The sequence below is a fragment of the Pithys albifrons genome, chromosome 5 (assembly GCF_047495875.1).
Source record: "Pithys albifrons albifrons isolate INPA30051 chromosome 5, PitAlb_v1, whole genome shotgun sequence".
Taxonomy (NCBI): domain Eukaryota; kingdom Metazoa; phylum Chordata; class Aves; order Passeriformes; family Thamnophilidae; genus Pithys; species Pithys albifrons.
Window position 1 is genome coordinate 62,400,655 of NC_092462.1, and position 19,208 is coordinate 62,419,862.

The window sequence follows — 19,208 nt, forward strand, 5'->3', positions numbered from 1 at the left end:
ATCCATATTCAAAATGTACTGAACAAACTGGTGGGCTGCCCAAGATCATACAGTGAAGCACCATGTAAATCTCAGATCCTCTCTGAAACACCAGAAATCTGTTTGTTTCTTAATAAATTAAGATTAAAATATCCTTTAATATTATTAAAGTACATAAGGGGATGTTCAGGCAAGAATTTTCTTGATAGAGCAGGAAAATAAATAAATTCATTTTGTGAATGTGCTCGGGCAATGACCCAGCTAGTATTAGCTCTAATAATCATTAAAATCACACCACCAATTAATCCAAACATCCTGACTGTAACCCAGCCATAACAATGTAGTTCCATCTGATCGACTAAACTTCTGCAGTTGCAGCGGGTCTGAAGCTCCTGCCCTAAAAGCAACAGCATATCTACTGAAGAGCTTGATACTGTAGCATTTCCCCCCTACTAAACAGTAGCATAACTTTCCCTCTTTTCTTCCTCAGCTATTACCTAACAAAGTAACAGGATGGAGAACAAACAGCAAAGCAACGGTGTGATGAAAGAAACTAAGACAATTAATAAAAAAGTGGTGAGTGAATTCATCAAACCTTCTGTCAAGACATTTTTTTGCTGTCTGGGGACTGGAGGCAGAAAATAACAATTTGCAACCTTATATGAATACTTTTTTTTTTTTTTTGAGGGATATAGGGAGTAGTGTGTGTTTAGTTTGTTACAAACAATGATTGTAAAAGGTCAAAAATTGTGTGTTAAGGTTAAAAATGGTGCACAGGTATTAATCACGTGTATTCATCACATGCAGCCATATTATTTGTATTGAGTATGAACTGAATTACTTGCACTGTGCTATTTAAAATGAAACTAAACAAAACACAGGTATCTGATTCATCTCAAATACAATCCATGTATTCTAGAGGCTTGATTTTTCTAACTTTACTCTTTTGCTGTTTATGACCATTCAAAGAGATTATAAATGATGTCTGTATCAGCTATCAATATGTGCAATAATTTTACATGTTAGTGAGCAGCATCTGGCTTTCTATTCAAACACTGCTCAGCTTGATCTGAGCCAATGACACTTCAAAATCACTACATCATAAACTGCTTTCAAACCTGCAGTGCTCTATGGCATTACTTTGAGAGCTCTAAGCTAGTTCTGAGGTATGTAGCATGTCAGAAGTGGAAACAGCTCAGATTTACACCAATATTAGCTGCAGTCACCTGGGAACAGTTCACAGACGCACTTAATACTCATCATTGCCAACTAGAAGGTGTCGTTTAACTCTTAGCAGTTCAAAATCCCCATGTTTGCAAATAGGTACCTTCAAACATAATAGCTGAAAGCTTTTATGTTCCCCAGGTGGCATGTCTAATCCCCTTCTGTTACACAGCAGTAGTGTGGCGTGTCAGTTCTTAACCTCCTAAGACTGTGGTAGCATCCCAAACATCTTAATTGGCTACGAGTCTTGTGGTATCTTCGCTTCCCAGCCTGAGCAAAACGGGAAAACTCTTCTCCACGTTACTCTAGTGTCTTGCTTACAGGCAGAGTGCCCGGGTCTCCAGTCGGGACCGCGGCACGGGGCCATCCTGCCAGCCGCGGACCCCCAGCCCCGGTGCCACTCGGCAGGGAGCTGTGATGGACACCGGGTCGTAACATTTCCTTGCGCTGCTGGGTAAATTCCTGCTCAGGGATGGAGCCCGCCGGAGAGCCACAGGCACGGCACCGCGTTCTGTGCGCTTAAGTTATGTGTGAGCATGCAGAGAAGGGCGCTCCGGCTCTTCCATCCCCCGAGCCCTGCCCACAGCCCCGGGCGGCGCAGTGCCGGCACCGGCTCTCTCCCCTCCCCGCTGCAAAGCCGGGACAGCGCCGCCGCCCCCCCCGGGCACCCCCCGAGCGCCTGGCGCGCCCCCCCCCCCTTCCCCCCCGCCTTGCCGCCTCCCGCGGCCGCGCCCCCGCGGTGCCCCGCACACTGCCCGCCCGAGATGCGCGGCCGCTGCGCGGGGGTGGCGGCGGCATGGACGGAGCGGCGGGGCCCGAGGGGGACACGCTGGTGGCGCGGGCAGCGGGGGGCGGCGGCCGCGCCCGTGCCCGTCCCAGCGTAAGTAGCGCGGGGCGGCTTTCCGCGCCGCGGGAATGCCCGCCGCCCTTCCAGCAGAGCGGGAGTGAGCCCGGCGGCGCGGGCGGGGTAGCTCGGCCTGCGCTGCCTGTGCCTCGGGGTCGATTAACGGGAGAGGGGGCGATTCCGATTCTCTCCGTCGTGGTGCGGAGGGAGGGACGAGAGGCTGCAGCGCGGTGGCTGCGGGAGCCGGAGTAACAGCCCGAGGCTCCCCCCGGGAGCCAGGCGGAGCTCAGGTTGCACGGTGGCGGCGCCTAGCCCATCCTCGCTTGGAAAGTTGTTGGTAGCTATGCAGGGGAGGCCAGCGGCGGGCAGAGCTAAAAATACCGCTGCCACCGAGCCGAGACCCAGAGGACGGGTCGAGGGCAGCGGCGGGACCGGTGTTTGCCCAGCCGGGGAGCGCAGCCGCCGCCGCGGGGGGAGCGCTGGGAGCAGAGCAAGGCGAGGGCGCTGCTGCTGCTTCCTCACTGCTCCCCAGGACCACCCGTACTGGCAAGTCCTTAGGGCAAGGGCAGACCCGGGGGAGAGTGGGCTGGGGGTTTCCCTTTTTCTCCCGCAGCCCCGAGGGCAGAGCAGCCGGAGGGCGCCGGGTCCACGGGCACCTGCCGGGAGCGCGAGTCTTGCGCGGTGCGTAACGGGACCCGGGTCCCTTTAAGGGTATCTGGTAAGGTTGTCCTTGGAGTTCAGCTTCCCTGTATCCGTAGAAAGTCTTAGTAGTATCTGTTTAAAAAGATTAAAACCTACTTATGCATGTGTGCAATGTTCACTGCCTGTGGTTGTCTTTAATGTTAAGCTAAGGAGGGGACTATAATTAACTAACCAGAGTATAATACTCTAAACTGTGTTTTGAAAACTGAAACGCAAAGTCTCAAAAAGAAGAAGAAGGAAAAAAAAGACGACAATCTGAGACTCATGGTAGCCAGCACAAATATTACACTGCATGCAGAAAACAACTGGAGTTGAGAAAAGCATCTTCAGAGCACAGAGCCCTGGATCTGTGATTAAACCAAAAATGTGGGCTTTCACAAGTAAGCAGAGGTCTTTGCTGGGAACTGTCATGCAGCTTGCCTGATTGAACACTTACTACTGTGGTGACAGTCACACCTACCTGCCCTTGGGCTCACGGCAACATAAGCGCATGCATGACTGTGAAGCCAAGGAACACCTGTAAAGCAGGCAGGTGGCCTTCTTGTTTCCTGGTCATTGTAAAAGACTTTGTGGGTTGGTTTTTTTTTCTTTCATTTTATTAATGTTGCCACAGGGTTAATATTTTTTGAGCAACAGTTTGAGAGTATTTTTGCATTGTTACTTCATAGAGCTTTTGTCTTTAACTGGTGTTGTCTTTACCTGTTTATTCTGAGCAAATATTTAAAATAGTGAATGAGGAGACAGGTCATGGAGAAGTTAAGTTCATGTTCCAAGTTCCAAAACCTTTGAATTGAGTGATTGAGATTTTCTGCAGCAGACTGCAGAGTTAAAAACTTCATGGTACTAGGTTCTAAACCCGGTTATTTGAAACACTTGAAAATATTACGTGTGTAGGGTTTCTAAGCACTTCTGCGATTTGCCTTGCATTATCTTCCATTTAGCCTCATGTGCATATGATTTGCCTGTGCTGAAAGGCTTAAGCATTCATTAGAATTTTTAGTAAACTGTAGGCTATATGTTCCAAATAATTTTACTTGAAGGATTTTTCTGATGGGTCTGACATTGTTGGACTAGAGCCCTGTAGAAATATTGCATCAAGACCACTGCATAACACTTGTGAACTCGTGCTTATTGTTTGTGAATCCTTCAGGAGCAGCCCAGTAAACCACCAGGAATTTTCTTCCCAGCATCATTCATTCAGGGTAGTAGCATTTCTTCCTAAGTGTAGAAATGTTTGTGCATAGCAGAGAAATAATAAGCACCTAATATGAGGTGTTATCACCAGAAGCTAAATAAAGTCTTATGCCAAAGTGTCTACACTTGTTACCAAAGTAATAGTGCAAAGCTCTGTATGTGTGTGGGGGGAGCAGGTTCATTTTAAGAAGTTGGCTAATAATAAGAAATTGTATTTGGCTTGAATATGATCTCAGCAGGATGTATTTCTTACACGAGACTTTCCCCCCCTGCACACTTTCTCGTGACCTGACCTAAACCAGGCTAGTTAATGAACTGTGTAATCTCTTAAAAGGTTCCCACATTGTGGGAGAAGTTAAAAACACTCAACTGTCCTACAGGGTGCATTTTGAACCCTCAGAAGTGGCAGTTATGAGTGTGACAGACCCCACATGTGCCAGGTTGTACTTTGTGGGGTGCAATGAGTTTTTGCTGAATGTGGTACCTGAGCACTGGCACATTCCAACAGCCACGGTGTGTTCACTTACTCTGTTGTGCTCACAAGGCTGGTGGAGCTCATTCCAGCCCACTGTCACTGCTGCTATGCCATGTGGTAGCTACATAAACTTAGTTTGTGCTCCAGATCTTTGTTTTCCAAAGGGAATGCACAACTTTCTGCAGTTGACAGAATGTATTGATTCATTAACATGTTGTGAGTAATATAACTGAAGCTGAGTTTCTTAGACCTGCTTAAGAAGGTCTTTCTCATTTTGAAAGGTTAAGTCTTCCATGAATGATGAGGCTGGGCATAAGTGATAGTGAGCTGTGCCTGAAATTCTAGATTCTTATCGTAGTTTGGTTTTGTTGGTTGGTTTTTTTGTTTGTTTTTTTTTGTTTGTTTTTTGGGTTTTTTTTTAGAAAATGCATATAAAAAGCCATCCATATTAATATATTCAGAGTTATCTTTCATGAACTACAAAACTACATTTGAAATTTTGCAAGCACCAAAACACTAATTTTAATGTCCCTTGGGAATGGCTGGCAGTGCTATATTCTGCCACTGCCTGTCATCCAGCAGAAGAACTGAATGGAAGAAAAAACTTCTGGGGAAGGTGAAAACGACCTTGAAATGCACAATATCTCAAATAAAAGCAGTTCCACCTTTTATTCAACAGCTGATGCAGAAGAAGTTGTTTGCAGACGTGGGCTAAAAACAGTATAAGGAGGGTGAAGGGAGGAGACCTGAGAAGGGAAAGGTACAGGTGTGTCACTAGGAAAAAGGGCACGTGTGTTTCAACTGGAGAGTGTGTGTGGCAGCAAATTACTTTTGGAATCTTGAATTTGGGTTACAAAACCTAGTATGTAGGCATCATTTTAAATTTTTTGAACAGAATTTAATTAATCCTTATGGAAGTCGCAGGCACACCATCTCATGAGTTTTCACCCAAGTCAGATCTACCCACAGTGACATTATATCACATAGGTTACTCCTTGTTTTGTGGTGTTAGTGAAACTGTCAGTGATTTCTTTTGCTATGATTATGCTTCTCCAGCATTTTACTTTTTGAAGCAGAGGCTGTGCGATGCTTGCAGCAAAACTCTGTGAGGTTGAAAGAAGTTCAAATGTTTATTTATGTCTCGGTAGATGTTAACTGTGATGCTGTCACTTCAAATTTGCTGTTTCTCAGACTGAGCAAGGGGTAGTGTTTCAGGCCATTATTCTGCAGCAAGAACATCTGCCTGCAAGAACTACGCAAGATAGCAGCAGGAGTGTTTGAAACCTGAGGTACATTAAGTTAAGATATACTAACAATGGTTGCATTTTTTTCTTTCTTTTTCAGAATTGGTCTGGAAGTCTCATAGTAGCCTCTTTAACTGGTGCTTTTGGGTCATCTTTTCTTTATGGTTACAATCTCTCGGTGGTGAACGCTCCTGCAGTGGTAAGTGACTGACAAAAATGGAATTTAATATCAGTAGAGGGCACCCTTGTCCAGCTTTTGTGCACTCTTCGGGGTCCTACCTTTAGGTATGTATGTATGGCCAAACTTCGCGAACGAAGATTTGGGAAGGGCTCTCCCCAGATGATGGTGTGCCCTTCGAGCCTGCGCAGTGGATTTTTTAGGTGAGGCTCAGCGTGCGCAGAACTGTCCCCACCGTTTCAAGTTCCAAGGTCCATCTGCCACGGCCGAGCGAGCTTGGACAGTGACAGTGAAGTCCTCAGGACTGTCTATAGCACCCAGTACTAACCGGGGCTGACCCTGCTGAGCATCCAAGATCTGACGGGATCGGGATGGCAGGGAGGCATTTAACTGCCCGGTACGGTCTCCACTGAGACTCAAACTCACGACCTTGTGATCAGAGTCCGGAGTGCTCACCATTACACCACGGTACCGCCCTTTATTGTCCCTTCTGATTAAATCATAGAAAGGGATTAAATATCATATGGTAATTTTCCTTTGTCTGAAATCTTTTTTCTGCTCTCTATGAGGTTTTCACATAAAGCCATAGCTATCAGAAAGCTAAATGCCACTGCTGAGGTGAATGGGTGCATGTGGTTTGTTTCTCATTCTCCCCAAGTCCAGACTAATACTAAATCTTCTTGCACACTTTTGTGTGACAAACTAGTTTTAAGATCTGACTAGTGAGTATTTGGTAGGTGTATGCACATGTTCAGCAACTTCTGTTCACATGGTCCAGTTCTAGAGGGTTGCATAATATTTCATTCTCACAGTATTGCTGAATAACACCTCAGGCTTCCTCTTAGATAGAAGGGCCTTCTCTCCTGCATTTTGTGGTGATGTCTTGTTTGGTTCTAAATTCAAAACTACTGGGTTGACCATCTGTTGGCTGTAGCATGTAGGATAGATTTGATGAATAGAGTACTGTGGAATTAGTATACAGAAGTTGTGGTGATTTCATTAAAATATCAGTTATTACAAATGAAAACCTAAATGTTTTGTTTTTGCACTGGCTGTCTAGAGATTCTTTTAAATTCAGTCAAACACAGCAGTAGGCAATTCAATGGAGTTGCAAGAAACACTGTTTTGGAAAGTAGTTGGTAAATTTTGAGATTTAACTGTGGAAATTCCATTTCAGAATAATTCCTTTCCAAAGCCAACCTCCTTCTTTTAAGGATATTGCTTATTAAAATGTGTAGTTAAGTTTCTACCTAAGCATCTTGTTCACCTTAGGGATGATGGGTGCAATATTTATGCAGATAATGAAAGAAGCAATTTTTTTAAAAAATTATGTTTTATATGGACATTTTACCTGGTAAATGGCTGACCCAAAGGACTAGGAAGAAACTCAGCCAGTAGAAAGTTTTAATTGTTCCCTACATAACTTCTGGGAGTTTTCTGCAAGTTCCTGGTACTTTACTTACTTATAACACAGAGTTGGATAAATCAGATGTTTGTCCTAACATGATATGTCCAGGCATCACTTCATCTTGCAGTCATCAGAAGATAAACATGGCTTGGAAGAAATCAGCAAAAAGCTGTAATTCTATGAGCAATGGTATTGATTATCCTGATAGTAGACATCCTTTTTGCGCTGCCATGGGGCTGTCAACAGAGCAGTGAGAATGAGGTGATTTCTAAATTTTTAGGTACCATTTAAAAAATAGACTGTCCTCGTGGTCAGAGCTCTCCTGTCACTTTCTACAGGAGTAAAGGAAAGAAAGGATGATAGGATGTGCTCCTTGGCAACACTCAGAGAGTTATGTTTGAACCATATGATAGCTTGTAGTGGTGACCAGAGTGTAGATGGGGAGGTTGAAGATTCAACTGTACAGTGATAATGCAAAATTCCAGGCATTGTGGTTGTAACACTTCCGGGATTATCCGGTTTTGCTTGAAATCTTTACTATGGCTTTTGAACTGAAACTGGGTACCATGCTGATGGCTTTGGTCATACTGTTACAGGTATGCATGAAGTCTCTCCTTTGCAGTATGGTGTCTCAGTGTTTGATTGAGAATTTTGTGTCCTTCTTATTCATGTTAAGCCATACATTAGCTAGGGCTAAGGAGTAATCCTACTGACAAGAAATACATAGCTGTGTAGTTCAAGAATAAAATACTCCTCTGTCCTCTGCCCCTTTCTCTGTGTCATCCATTCGTACAGATCAGACTGCCTTCCTGTCCCTGGAGTGGCAGTGATCATGTTGAGGGGAACAGCCTGGGCTCAGCTCATAGCTATGGGGGGAGCAATGAGCTATACCAAAGCTATGCTCCTTGCAGCACAATAAGAAGAACTTTTGCCCCATCTGTTTTCCCCTGAATGTCACTAAATCAGTCTGATGCAAAGTGATGCTTTGGGAATTATGATGGGAGATGACTAAGAAACACCAGAGGGGAGCAGCTTGTAGCTCTGGATAACAGCAGCCATGTAAGAGGTTTGGAAGTCCAGTAATTCCTGTAAGTGGTAAGCTGACTTTCATTTGCAAACTTACTAGGATAAATAACCTGGTGACATGCAGCCTGCACCGTAGGATGTCCTTATCTCTGTAAGATGCTGGGCATCTTCTGCCCCTGCTTACTTTGATACAGTTCCTTTCCATGCTGAAGTCCTCCAGGCTTAGAGAAGGACTGTATGATGCTTTCAGAAGTATTAAAAATGCTTGATAACAATTTTTGACTAAAACATGAAATGTTTCCAGGATCCTGGAACCAAACGCATCAGCAGGAGGACTGATCTGATGGACAGAGAGTGTCTCAGGTGTGAGTGGGGCTTTAGGCAAAGCTTATTAGAGACGCCCTCCCATTGAGTCATGAGCTGCAGAAAGAACCCCCTTGCTTTCTAAGCCCTTTCTAAGAGAGGACCTTGGGTGCATCTGGATACAATCTCAGCCCCAGACTTTGTCAACAGTTTTAAGTACAACTTTGTCCCACAGGGTTATAGATGGCAAACCAGGTATATTTATATAAAATTACTTATTTATTGTAATAAATGATCAGACAAAATATCTGAATCCAAACTATTTACTACACCACATACAAGCTAAAACTACTAGTAGTGTATAGTACAGGGCACTCTAGCAAAGCAATTACATCAAAGGAAGTATATTAAAGCTAGCAAAAATAATTATTAAGTAGATAGTTGATGTAACTCACATTTTGTGGGCAGATCTGTCTCTCTTAAGCTTGAAGAGTATCCATGAAGGGGTGTTCCCTCTTCAAGGGAGAATCTCTACACACTCCAAGATGGGTTAAGTTAGAAGAACCTGCCATACAAAAGTGGGCTGGACTTTTATAGTATAAAGTGATTGACAGTCAGTCATATGTCTCCAAGTCAGTTTAGCAGCCTACCTACCAAATCTTTGCCTCACTACCAGCATGTTGATTTGGGGTTGATGAGTCAGACTGGCTTTAGCACAATTCAATACCAAAAGCAGCATCTGGGCCCCTCTCAACCCACCTGTGATAGATTTGCAAATAGGGCATTGTCCTATTGAGTTGCTTGACCATATTCCAGGATGAAGAGTCCTGCTAGTGGGAGAAATTAATTTAAGACTGAATAGTTGAATAACTGTTTGTAAATTCTTGTGTCTGTTTTCTTTCACTATCACAAATTGTGTCAGTTCATCACACTGCAGGAAAATACTCTGTAGTTCTCACTGGTGAGCTTTATTTCAGGTCATCTTCTAAGGCAGAGTTAGTTCAACTTCCTGATTGTTGCAAGAGAGAAATAAACTGCACAAACTCTGCTCAGAGCTGAGATTACATCCCACTCATTCCCTGAGTTCTGTGGGAAAGAGCAGTGGCCCATCACAGATATGATTCCCAGAGAAACCAGAATTAGAAGTTTCAATGGGCTTGTTCAAAGACTTACCATAACTTATTAAAAACTTACAGGAGCATTTGGCAGTAGGAAGACAAAAGATTTAATCACATACAAGTTGAACTTGTCTTTTTCTGAGCTGAATTTCTCCAGTTCATTTCATGGACAGATTGTGAGCAATGTCTGTGAAACAATGATATGCTTTGTGCTCTGTGCAAGAAAACAAAATCTCTGCTGCTTTCTGATTTGCAGCACTTGCCCTCTTCCTGTGGAGGGTTGCAGCTCTGAATTCCTATTGCAGAAATGTACAGCCTGCTGTCAGCCAGTTTAGTAGTGGTCACTGTGTATGAGTGACCTTTGTAACTATGGCTAAGAAAAAGAAAATTTTCCCCTTGTATTTAAAATATATTCACTAGGTTCATATATACATAACTATATATATCCCTTATATTCCTATACTGATACTGATGTCCATTAGCTACTGTTTCTTGTAGGCTTTGATTATGGGCTAAAATCTGTGTATACAGGTTTATACTTTTAGTGTTATTAAGATTTTATCAAAATCCCAGAACAGACTTTCTATATAATTCAACGGATTCAAATCCATTGGATTTGTTGATCACATTTACTTTGCTCCTTGTGCTTCCCTTCAAAACCCGTATATGTTACTAGCTTCCTATTTATTAGCAATGGGAATCCACACACAGGTGCTGTAGAAGTCAGTGTCTGTCTGTTCTGTTAACTGCTGTAGTTTGTACTTTCCTTTCTCAAATACTTGCAGTTATCTGATGTCTCCTTGTAAATAACAAAGCTATGCTGAGAAAATTAGTCGCAACACAAAGGGAGAATCAATTTCACTCTGTTCTTAATTATTACCATTAGCAGCAAATGCTATTAATACTCTAAAAGTGTTTTCTCTTAGTGTTCATTACTATCAGAAATGAACTTCAAATAAAGAAGATCTCTAAATTTAAATATAATCTGAGCATTGGTGTTAAAGAGATAAGATGTATTACTTGATTTATTGGCAGATTCATTTGGAAGCTTACTGTGAGATTCTTCTAAATAAGCCAAGCATAAAATTGACTTCTTTTTTTTTCTTTCTTTCTTTTTTAAAAGTGTTTTTTTCCTATCTGTTTAGAAACACATAAGATAGGATGGGAGAAGTATCCATGTCCACCTTTTAATTCAGGACAAAAAGGGTGTACTAGAACTTCATAGAAGGAAGACAGGAAGTTCTATATTCTACCTCCACCTTTCTTAGGTACTTTGCAGAAGGAGATGTGGTGATTCAAACCAACTGAAACTGAATATTCCATGTGTCCAAGGCTGGACTAAAATTTGAAATTCCTAGTTTGAATAGGGAAAATGTAGTGGCTTATACTACTGAGTCCTGCCTGAGGATACTCCAGGAGCTGAAGGAAGTCTGAACAGAAATCAGGGAAAAGTGCCAAGATTGAGTTTTATGATACTGTAGAGCTTGTTGGGAAGTAGTGACCCAGAACAGGTGAGAGCTTTCACAAGTGTGCCATACCCTTCTGCTGTAGTGACTGCAGCTGCCTGGTACTGTATCCTCACCAGAGCATCAGGCACGATGGTGGCATTTCCTTGATTTTGAAATGGGAGCAACATAAAAATGAGGAAGCTTGACTAACAAGAAAGTAAATAGGTAATGTCTCTGCAAGCAATACAGAAGGTATGTTAAAATGTCATCCTGAAGCTATGACATCCTCACCTGTTAGAAAGATGAAGAAAATAGTGTGATTAAACATCAGGGAGGGAAAGTTGTTAGAAAACATCCTTCAAAAACCTATAGTTGTGCTCATGTGAGGAAAGCAGAAAAAGAGCATACATGTCACACTGAAGGCTAAAAACTGAGCTGGTCCTGGACATTCATGTCTACCTATGAGGTCTTCCCCGCCTTATTTGTTACTGCCATGTATTTATTTGCATTTATGCTCTGACTGATTCAGTTAGTTTTATTGCAGTTGCATCTGAAAGTGAGGCCCCATTTTTTGGAGGCAGGAGATGGAAAAGCAAGCTACTGGGTTGATGATTTTATTAATAATATTATTATTAATATTAATAGTATTATTATTTTTTTAAATTCTATTTCTCTCAGTTATATTCTCACTGTGATTATGTACATGTATTATTGTTATGTATTTTCTTTCAGTATATCAAGAAGTTTTACAATGAAACTTGGCAGAGAAGATATGGCTTTTCTGTGGATGAAAGCACATTGACGCTCCTCTGGTCCGTAACTGTTTCTATTTTTGCCATTGGTGGCCTTGTGGGTGCCATTATTGTCACCCCAATAGTTAAGTTCTTTGGACGGTAAGTGTACTGGAAAACTTGAATTTTCTTAATAAGTTTCTCACTTAATCTCTCTAAAAGGCTTTACTTTTGTTTTTGAAAAAAATAATCTTCACCAGAATGCAAATTTAAGCATCTTTAAGTCATGTAAGCTTATTTCTAAGACATATAAATTTCCAAGAGTGAAATGAGTACCTTTCTCTCTGGCCTTACTGTACAACATTGGAGACACAGAAGCCATTTGCTCTGAATGGGCAGTGAGTTGAAATGCCAATGAGGTTACATTGTCAAAGAGTGCAAAAGCAAAATACTATAAAATAGAAAAGATGTGACAAAGGACTGACAGATTCTTGTTTCAGTAATCTGCTGAGTATCTTACCATAAACAAAGATATCAGCGTGTCTCATTTTCCTCTTAACAACATTTGTTGTCATACAGGAATAAAAGCTTGCTTTTTTTTTTCCTTCCTTGTGTCAACTTGAAATACAATCTGAAGACCTAAAGTAAAACATGTTTGGTCTTCTCCAATCTTGACAATGCTGTCCCTGCTCTATACAATGCAGTATTTTACCAAGCCTTGAACACAGAGAATATAAGTATTTTGGGAATGTTTGTGCTAGTGAATGTTTGCATTTTTGTTTCAGGTACTAGATATTTCTGTCAAATTTTTGTTTCAGCCTTTCAAATAGAATTTTAAAGGCATTTATTATTTACCTATAGATAGAAAGGCATGAAAAAACCCATCATTGTAGTATTCATCATAACTGCTCATTTGGATTTTCCTTAGTTGTAAATTCTATATGATTTGATATTTTTTGGTCAGTTAAATCACAGGAGAACATCATCATGAAGGCTTAAATATAAGCACTAACCTCCACTGTTCTTACTTTTCTGTTTTACACATTGACTGTTTCCACTATTTTAGACTGTACCCTCACAGGTCTGTTTGCCATTCTCCCAACTCCTCCATTTCCCATTTTTCACCTCTAAGACTATATTTTCAAGTTCTTCCATTTCATACTCAGAGCAAATCAGAATTCTCTGCTTTTACTCATTCTTTATTAATTTGTTCTGGAACATCACCATTTGATTTTCAATTCTTAAATATTTGTCATAGTCACAATTTCTTTTTTTAGGTTTTCAGTTTCTTCTGCCAAATCATCAGTTTAGCTTTTACACATTTATTAAATATATGAAACCATGCCTGAATTAGACTGATTAATTCCCAGAATAATGCTGAATCTTTATTAAAATAAAGAGAAGTAAAAAATGGGCTCGTAGAGGGCTTGAATTTTCAGTAAAGTATAGAACAGCTTTATGTGCAGTTTGTTAAAGTGGTGGCTGATCTCTACCATAGAAACACCACTTTGGTTGGGACTGGTCCTATTTCCAGGGTAGACCTTTACACTTGCAGACTCTGCCCCTGTTTATTGTGCTTATCTCCATTAGCAATAAAAACAGCTGTTACAGATATGGTATATAAGTGCTAGAGCATAGAAGGGAAGGGGTTGTGTGGATAAAGGCTACTCACCAAAGAATGGTTCATGAATCTGCAGAGTGTTTGCATTGTGTTTGTCTGATCTAGCAGCCCAGACTGACATAGGGTTATGATAATTGAGGAGCACATCATTAAATGTTGACAGAACAATAAAATACTTTGCTATTAAGTTGTTTAAGTGTAGGTTGGAGGGTTGTATTTATGATGAAGCTGAGCTCCATTTACAGTGACACAGAATAATGAGCTAAGTGAGATCAAAAGCATTAGTCAGAAATAATGTATGACTTTAACAAGAACACTCTTGAATCACATTGCTGTAAAGTTAATAACTTAATTTCCAAATTACTGGATTCCTAAGCCCTACTTGCTTTAAGAGAGATGTTGAGTAATTATTTGAAAGGGAACCTTCAAACACAAAAGCGCAAGTCCCGTGTGGCTTTGACACTTCATAATTTTAATTCTCTTTTTCTAATGAAAAGCAGCTGCTGTTGTGTATCCTGAGCACCCAGAGGGATATCCTCAAGGGATTGCTTAGGCCACTGCTAGGCAGTCACATTCCCAGGCTGAGCATCACTCCAGGCTCCTCTCTTTCCTTTTGTTGACATGGCAGGTCACACTCAGTGCTTCAGTGAGCAAACAGGCAGTGGAAGGGGTCGAGGTCAGTGTGTATCAATTTCTCTGTACCATTCCTTGCTTCTCACTCCTTCTGTGCTCTAGTGTGGATCCTCCATGGGCCACAGTCCTCCTGGGGTTGTACCTGCTCAGGTCTGGAGCACCTTCTCCTTCATTGACCTGGTTATGCACTTGTTCCATCTCCTCACAGAAACTCTCCCTGCAGCCCCTTCACTTCCAAAACCTTGCCACAGACAATCAGCACAGTGTTTTTGCTACTAAAAATTTACATGCTTTATATAGTAACACTGTAAACAGCATGTTTTCCTGTTTTATTTATTTATTTTTTATCTGTAAAAGCCAAAATCCTTTGCACTCATCTTGCTTGGTTAGGCTGTGCTTTTCTCTTCTCTGCTGCATAGCATGCGGGTTCACTGTCAAGCTCTTTCTCAAAAGGTATGTGTTTTATAGTTTGTATTTAAATTAGAGAAAAGTGGTATCTTCAGATGAATGTATAAGACTTGTTTGACCTTTTTGAACTTTTTTTTAACAATTTTGGCATTATTCATATCACTTCAGCCTTCTCAAAGTGTAGATTTATTGGAAAAATCTCTCAAATAGTACAGCCACCAGTCTTGTCAGCTATGTTGTATAGACTTTAAATGAACTGTATCTGTTTTCAATCTTTAAATCATGCTATTCATTCAATGTTCAAAAATCACTAGAAAGCAAATAAAAATACAAATAATAAAAATATTTCCTTTCAAAAATGTTTTCATCTGGTGTGAGAAGTTGGATGACATCCAGTGGGTGAGATTTCAGGTTGATACTTATATGTCGAAAAGAATGAGATGGAATGGTTCAGTTTGTTACCTGTTTTAGATAAGAAAGGGGTAGATAATCTTTTTGGTTTTTCCTGTTATTTTGCATGGAAATTAGTATACACAGAGATTTAAAATCCATTGAGAATACTTACAAATTTAATACCACTTCAGTTTTTTAATAAAATTGATGTATTCTCAGCCTGTACTCTCAACATTAATGGTTTACTCATAATTTACATCATCAGTGATGTTTATCTCCTGGTAAATTTTTTTTCAAATCTGTTGGTTCCTTCATGTTGTTGTTGTGAGTGGTGTTGAGGCTTTAGTATTGAGTTGTACCTCTAGAGACAAACCAAGACTGTGCTTAATTATGTGACTGCAAAACATAGTAAAGACATATGTAGCTAAGTGAGGTGACTCACAGATTAAAAGCATAGGGTAGAATAAATTTTTTGTCACACATTTTTTGTGTTTTGTTATCAAAATTGTGAAAATTTTGATACTTTGCATTCAAACACCATTCTAAGCAGTTATGTCTCTGTGATGTGCTGTAAAGATGCCATTTCTCCAGCAGATATCCCTGGGACACTGCCTCGGAATTGTAAGAAACTTCTAAGTTGCTCTCAATGCTGAACCTCCTAATGACTTCCCCAGCCATTCATCTGCAGGCAGCAATTTAGCAGAAAGCCACGTAATTCCATTTTCATGGAGATATGTGTGTAGGGTAGCAGTGATTCTCTCAGTTCTGGGAGGATTTTCTGCTTCATCTCTCAATAGAGAATCACTGCAGCAGAGCTGTGCATTCTGTATCTTTAACCACTCTTCTTCCATGTGTTGAGGAAAAGGACCTCAGATGTCAGTGTTTGAGTCTGACTGTCAAAGGCCCATGAAAGTCTGCCTATCATTTGTTTTGTGAAGTATTTTCTTCCACAGAAGCTATGGGACTTACAAGTCACTTTTGAATTAATAAGTTCCTCAAGCTTGAGTTGAAAGCTCTGAAAGATGGAAACTTTAAGAAATATATCTGTGGGAATAGTGTAAATGAGAAATTGAGATGTTTTTAAAATTTTGAAATATAATTTTTTGATTTTAATTCTTTTTAAACAAAGTAATAATTTTCCATAAAGAATACTTCTTTTGTTTGAAAAAGTATTTTTAAGGTTTTATTTAACTGCTATAGAAGTATTTAACTTTGAAAGCAGGAAAGAAATTTGTCAATCTGTATTTTGGTTAATTTGAACAATTTTTAGAAAAGAACTGATGTTTACCACTCATGTGAGCCCAAATATTTTCTTCTAACTTTACAAGTAGGAAGTAATTTTCCTCAATGTATATTTTCAGTATCATGGATTTAAGGATGAATTATAATGACATAAATATGTCAGTGTTGAGGAGTTGTCAAAGTTGCAAAAAACTTACATAGCACTAAAATACCTGTAGTTATATTAGCTTATTGCTATTTGAAATATATTCTCTGGTTCCTCCATACAGACTTCTACCCAGGGTGTGGTCATGTATGTTTATATTCATATACAGCATCTCAGTCATGGCACTTGGTTTCTTAGGAAGTGCAGCTCTTTAGTTAGGTATGATATGTTTTATTTTAAAGCTGTGGTATAGGTTTGAAACTGTACATATTTGAGTATAGTGCTGCACTTTGGAACTCTACACAACATCTAAGAGGCAGTGTTTGTTTGCACCTTTTTATTTATAAATAATCAAGCATAAAAGCCTAGTATGCTATGAATATGACCAGATTTAACTTCTGTGATGCTGGTTTCTACATAAACTGTCTTTTTTCTTTTAGGAAATGTACATTGCTGCTCAATAATGTGTTTGCAGTGGCAGCTGCGTTATTGATGTCCCTCTCCTTGCTGGCAGGGTCATTTGAAATGCTCATATTGGGCCGCATTATCATGGGTGTTGATGCAGGTAAGCTTTGGTCACATTCTACATGTCTGAAATGCTTGTGCCATGCATAAACTTTCTCTCTTCCCCGAGTTAGAGCTTTCTTTACATTGAAGAGGTATTTCAGTGCCTAGCTATAGCCACCCTGTTTTCACAGGGGCAAAACAGCAGACTAAGGGCTGAAGGACCTGATGTTTGGAGAAGACACTGGAATGGATGATAGCCACTACTATCCACTCTAGTTGTTCCCCCCACTTTTCTCTTTCAGCCCTGGTAGAGTGTTTTTGTTTTCACATCATGAAAATCCTTTAGCTAGGAGGGTGTAGTCTATTTATTAAGACTGCTTGTTTAGAAGTTGTTGAACCCCATGCTAATGCCAACAGGAATTAAAGATGGTTTGGTACATCTTCAGATGCTCCTAGCAATATGGTCTTCCCAATTTAAAAGTAAACCACTGAGGCACTGCAGTACCAGAATAGTCTTGCAGCTAGAAGTAAGGGTCACAGCAACTTCACAGTAGATAGATGTGAAGTTCATGGGTAATTTTGGTGCTGACTGCTAACTTTTTTCTAGATTAACACCAACACACCAGACTTCTGGAACTGTGTAAATATTGTCATTGTACTAACCAGGGTTATGTATTTGTTATCTCCTGGCTTTGAACAGCAGTCTCACACTAATTTTATGCCTACTATGAGGAGTTCATTGCAGCTGTAAGCCTGTATTGAGAGGAACATCTGCTAGTACTGTTTACAGTAAAAATATTTCATCTGATAATGTCTGGTCTGTCTGACTGATACTTTGGTTTATTTTTTTTCCCTTACCCTCACCAGTGCTAACATGACTGACTGCTTTGGGATGAGCAAATTTAAAATGTAAAATCTGTTCTCCTGGTGATTCTCATCTCTGAGTAAGCTTTGGTGCTTCTCATCAAATGGCAGCCTACACACATTACTGTAGATCTGTAACAGATAATCAATCCTGTGGTTATTAAATGGTGTAAGAGTAATTAGACGTGCAGGGAAGATAATCCATATTATCCATGGATAGACATAATTCTGTTCTTTACATGTGTTTATGCTACTCTTGTGAGCAGATTAGCACTCAGACTCCCTTCAGTAGACATCTGTTTCATATCTAGCATAAGGAAAAGAAGTTCTGACTGAGTATATGGGGTTTTTTCTTCCTTCACAGGAATTTCCTTAAGTGCCCTCCCCATGTATTTGAGTGAAATATCTCCAAAGGAAATCCGTGGTTCACTGGGTCAGGTCACAGCAATTTTCATCTGTATTGGTGTTTTCACTGGTCAAGTTTTGGGCCTGCCAGAAATATTTGGGCAAGTAAGTATTTCACAGATCTTTTCTGTCAAGGAACACAAGTGTGCTGTAAGTTTCATGTTTTCATATTTTGACTGAGTTCTTTACAAAAGTGGAAAATAGAAATATTGAGGGTTTTTGCTTTGAAGCTCTTTGGAAAGTGGTTTCCTCCATGTCTTCTATAAGCATGTATCTGTGACTAAGTTGTAGATGTGGTCAGCTTTAACATCTTGAGTGGCTTGTGTGTGCCCATATGCAGGTCCCACCCTTCTCCCCTTTCTTCATATATATTTATTTTTGCTGGTTTCCAGTATCCTTGAGTACCATGGAAATGTTTAAGAGTTTTTAAGGTTTTGATTTATATATATATATATATATATATATATATATATATATATATATATATGTTTCAATGTAAGGTAGAATTGAAAAAGACTTGGTTAGAGTTCATATGAGAATCTGAATAGGAAGACTCTTGCTTAATGATTATAGTGTTCCTTGTAATGCACTCCTAATTTTAGAGTACGAAGTGGAAGAGCAGAGGTAATATAAACCTTTATGGAAATATTTTCTATTCAGATAAGAGGTGATCTTGCTGTTGTAGGCTGAGATTAACTTGGTGGCCACTGGATGTCATCATTACTCTAAATAAATGAACTTGAGGTTTGTTCAGGCTGGCACTTGGAAATACAGAATCACAGAATGGGTAAAGTTAGAAGGAAACACAGTGGTTCATCTGATCCAACCAGGTACTTTCTTTTCAGAGATGAGTCTACAAGGCAGTGTGGAGGAAATGTCTGCATTAATCCTCGCACAATAAAACCTGAACTCAGAATCCCTTCTGACAATCAGCATGCTTTTTTTTTTTTTGTCTGAGCAGTTCTCTTATTCTGTCCCCCATCCTGTTCAGCTCTCCTGAAGGCAAACGGTTTAATTCAATTTGCCCTTTATTGAACAATAGGTTTCTCCCTTGCCCCCTCCAAAGCAACAAATTTTAGGAAAAAACTTAAAAAATGGCTTTTGATGACCTTCCTT

General features: G+C 40.3%; 1 protein-coding gene across 2 annotated transcripts in view; it reads left to right on the forward strand.

The window, feature by feature from the left end:
• SLC2A9 (solute carrier family 2 member 9) overlaps nucleotides 1-19,208 on the forward strand; it is a 122,347-nt gene that overhangs the window by 24,003 nt on the left and 79,136 nt on the right. The window contains exons 4-8 of one of the 2 annotated variants that reach the window (XM_071556795.1): nucleotides 470-555; nucleotides 5,763-5,861; nucleotides 11,876-12,036; nucleotides 16,757-16,881; nucleotides 18,052-18,197. In XM_071556795.1, the coding sequence (XP_071412896.1) occupies nucleotides 493-555; nucleotides 5,763-5,861; nucleotides 11,876-12,036; nucleotides 16,757-16,881; nucleotides 18,052-18,197 (594 nt within the window). In that variant the 5' untranslated portion in view covers nucleotides 470-492. Of the gene's footprint in view, nucleotides 1-469; nucleotides 556-1,935; nucleotides 2,084-5,762; nucleotides 5,862-11,875; nucleotides 12,037-16,756; nucleotides 16,882-18,051; nucleotides 18,198-19,208 lie in introns of those variants that run through there. The other variant, XM_071556794.1, reaches the window with a different exon arrangement.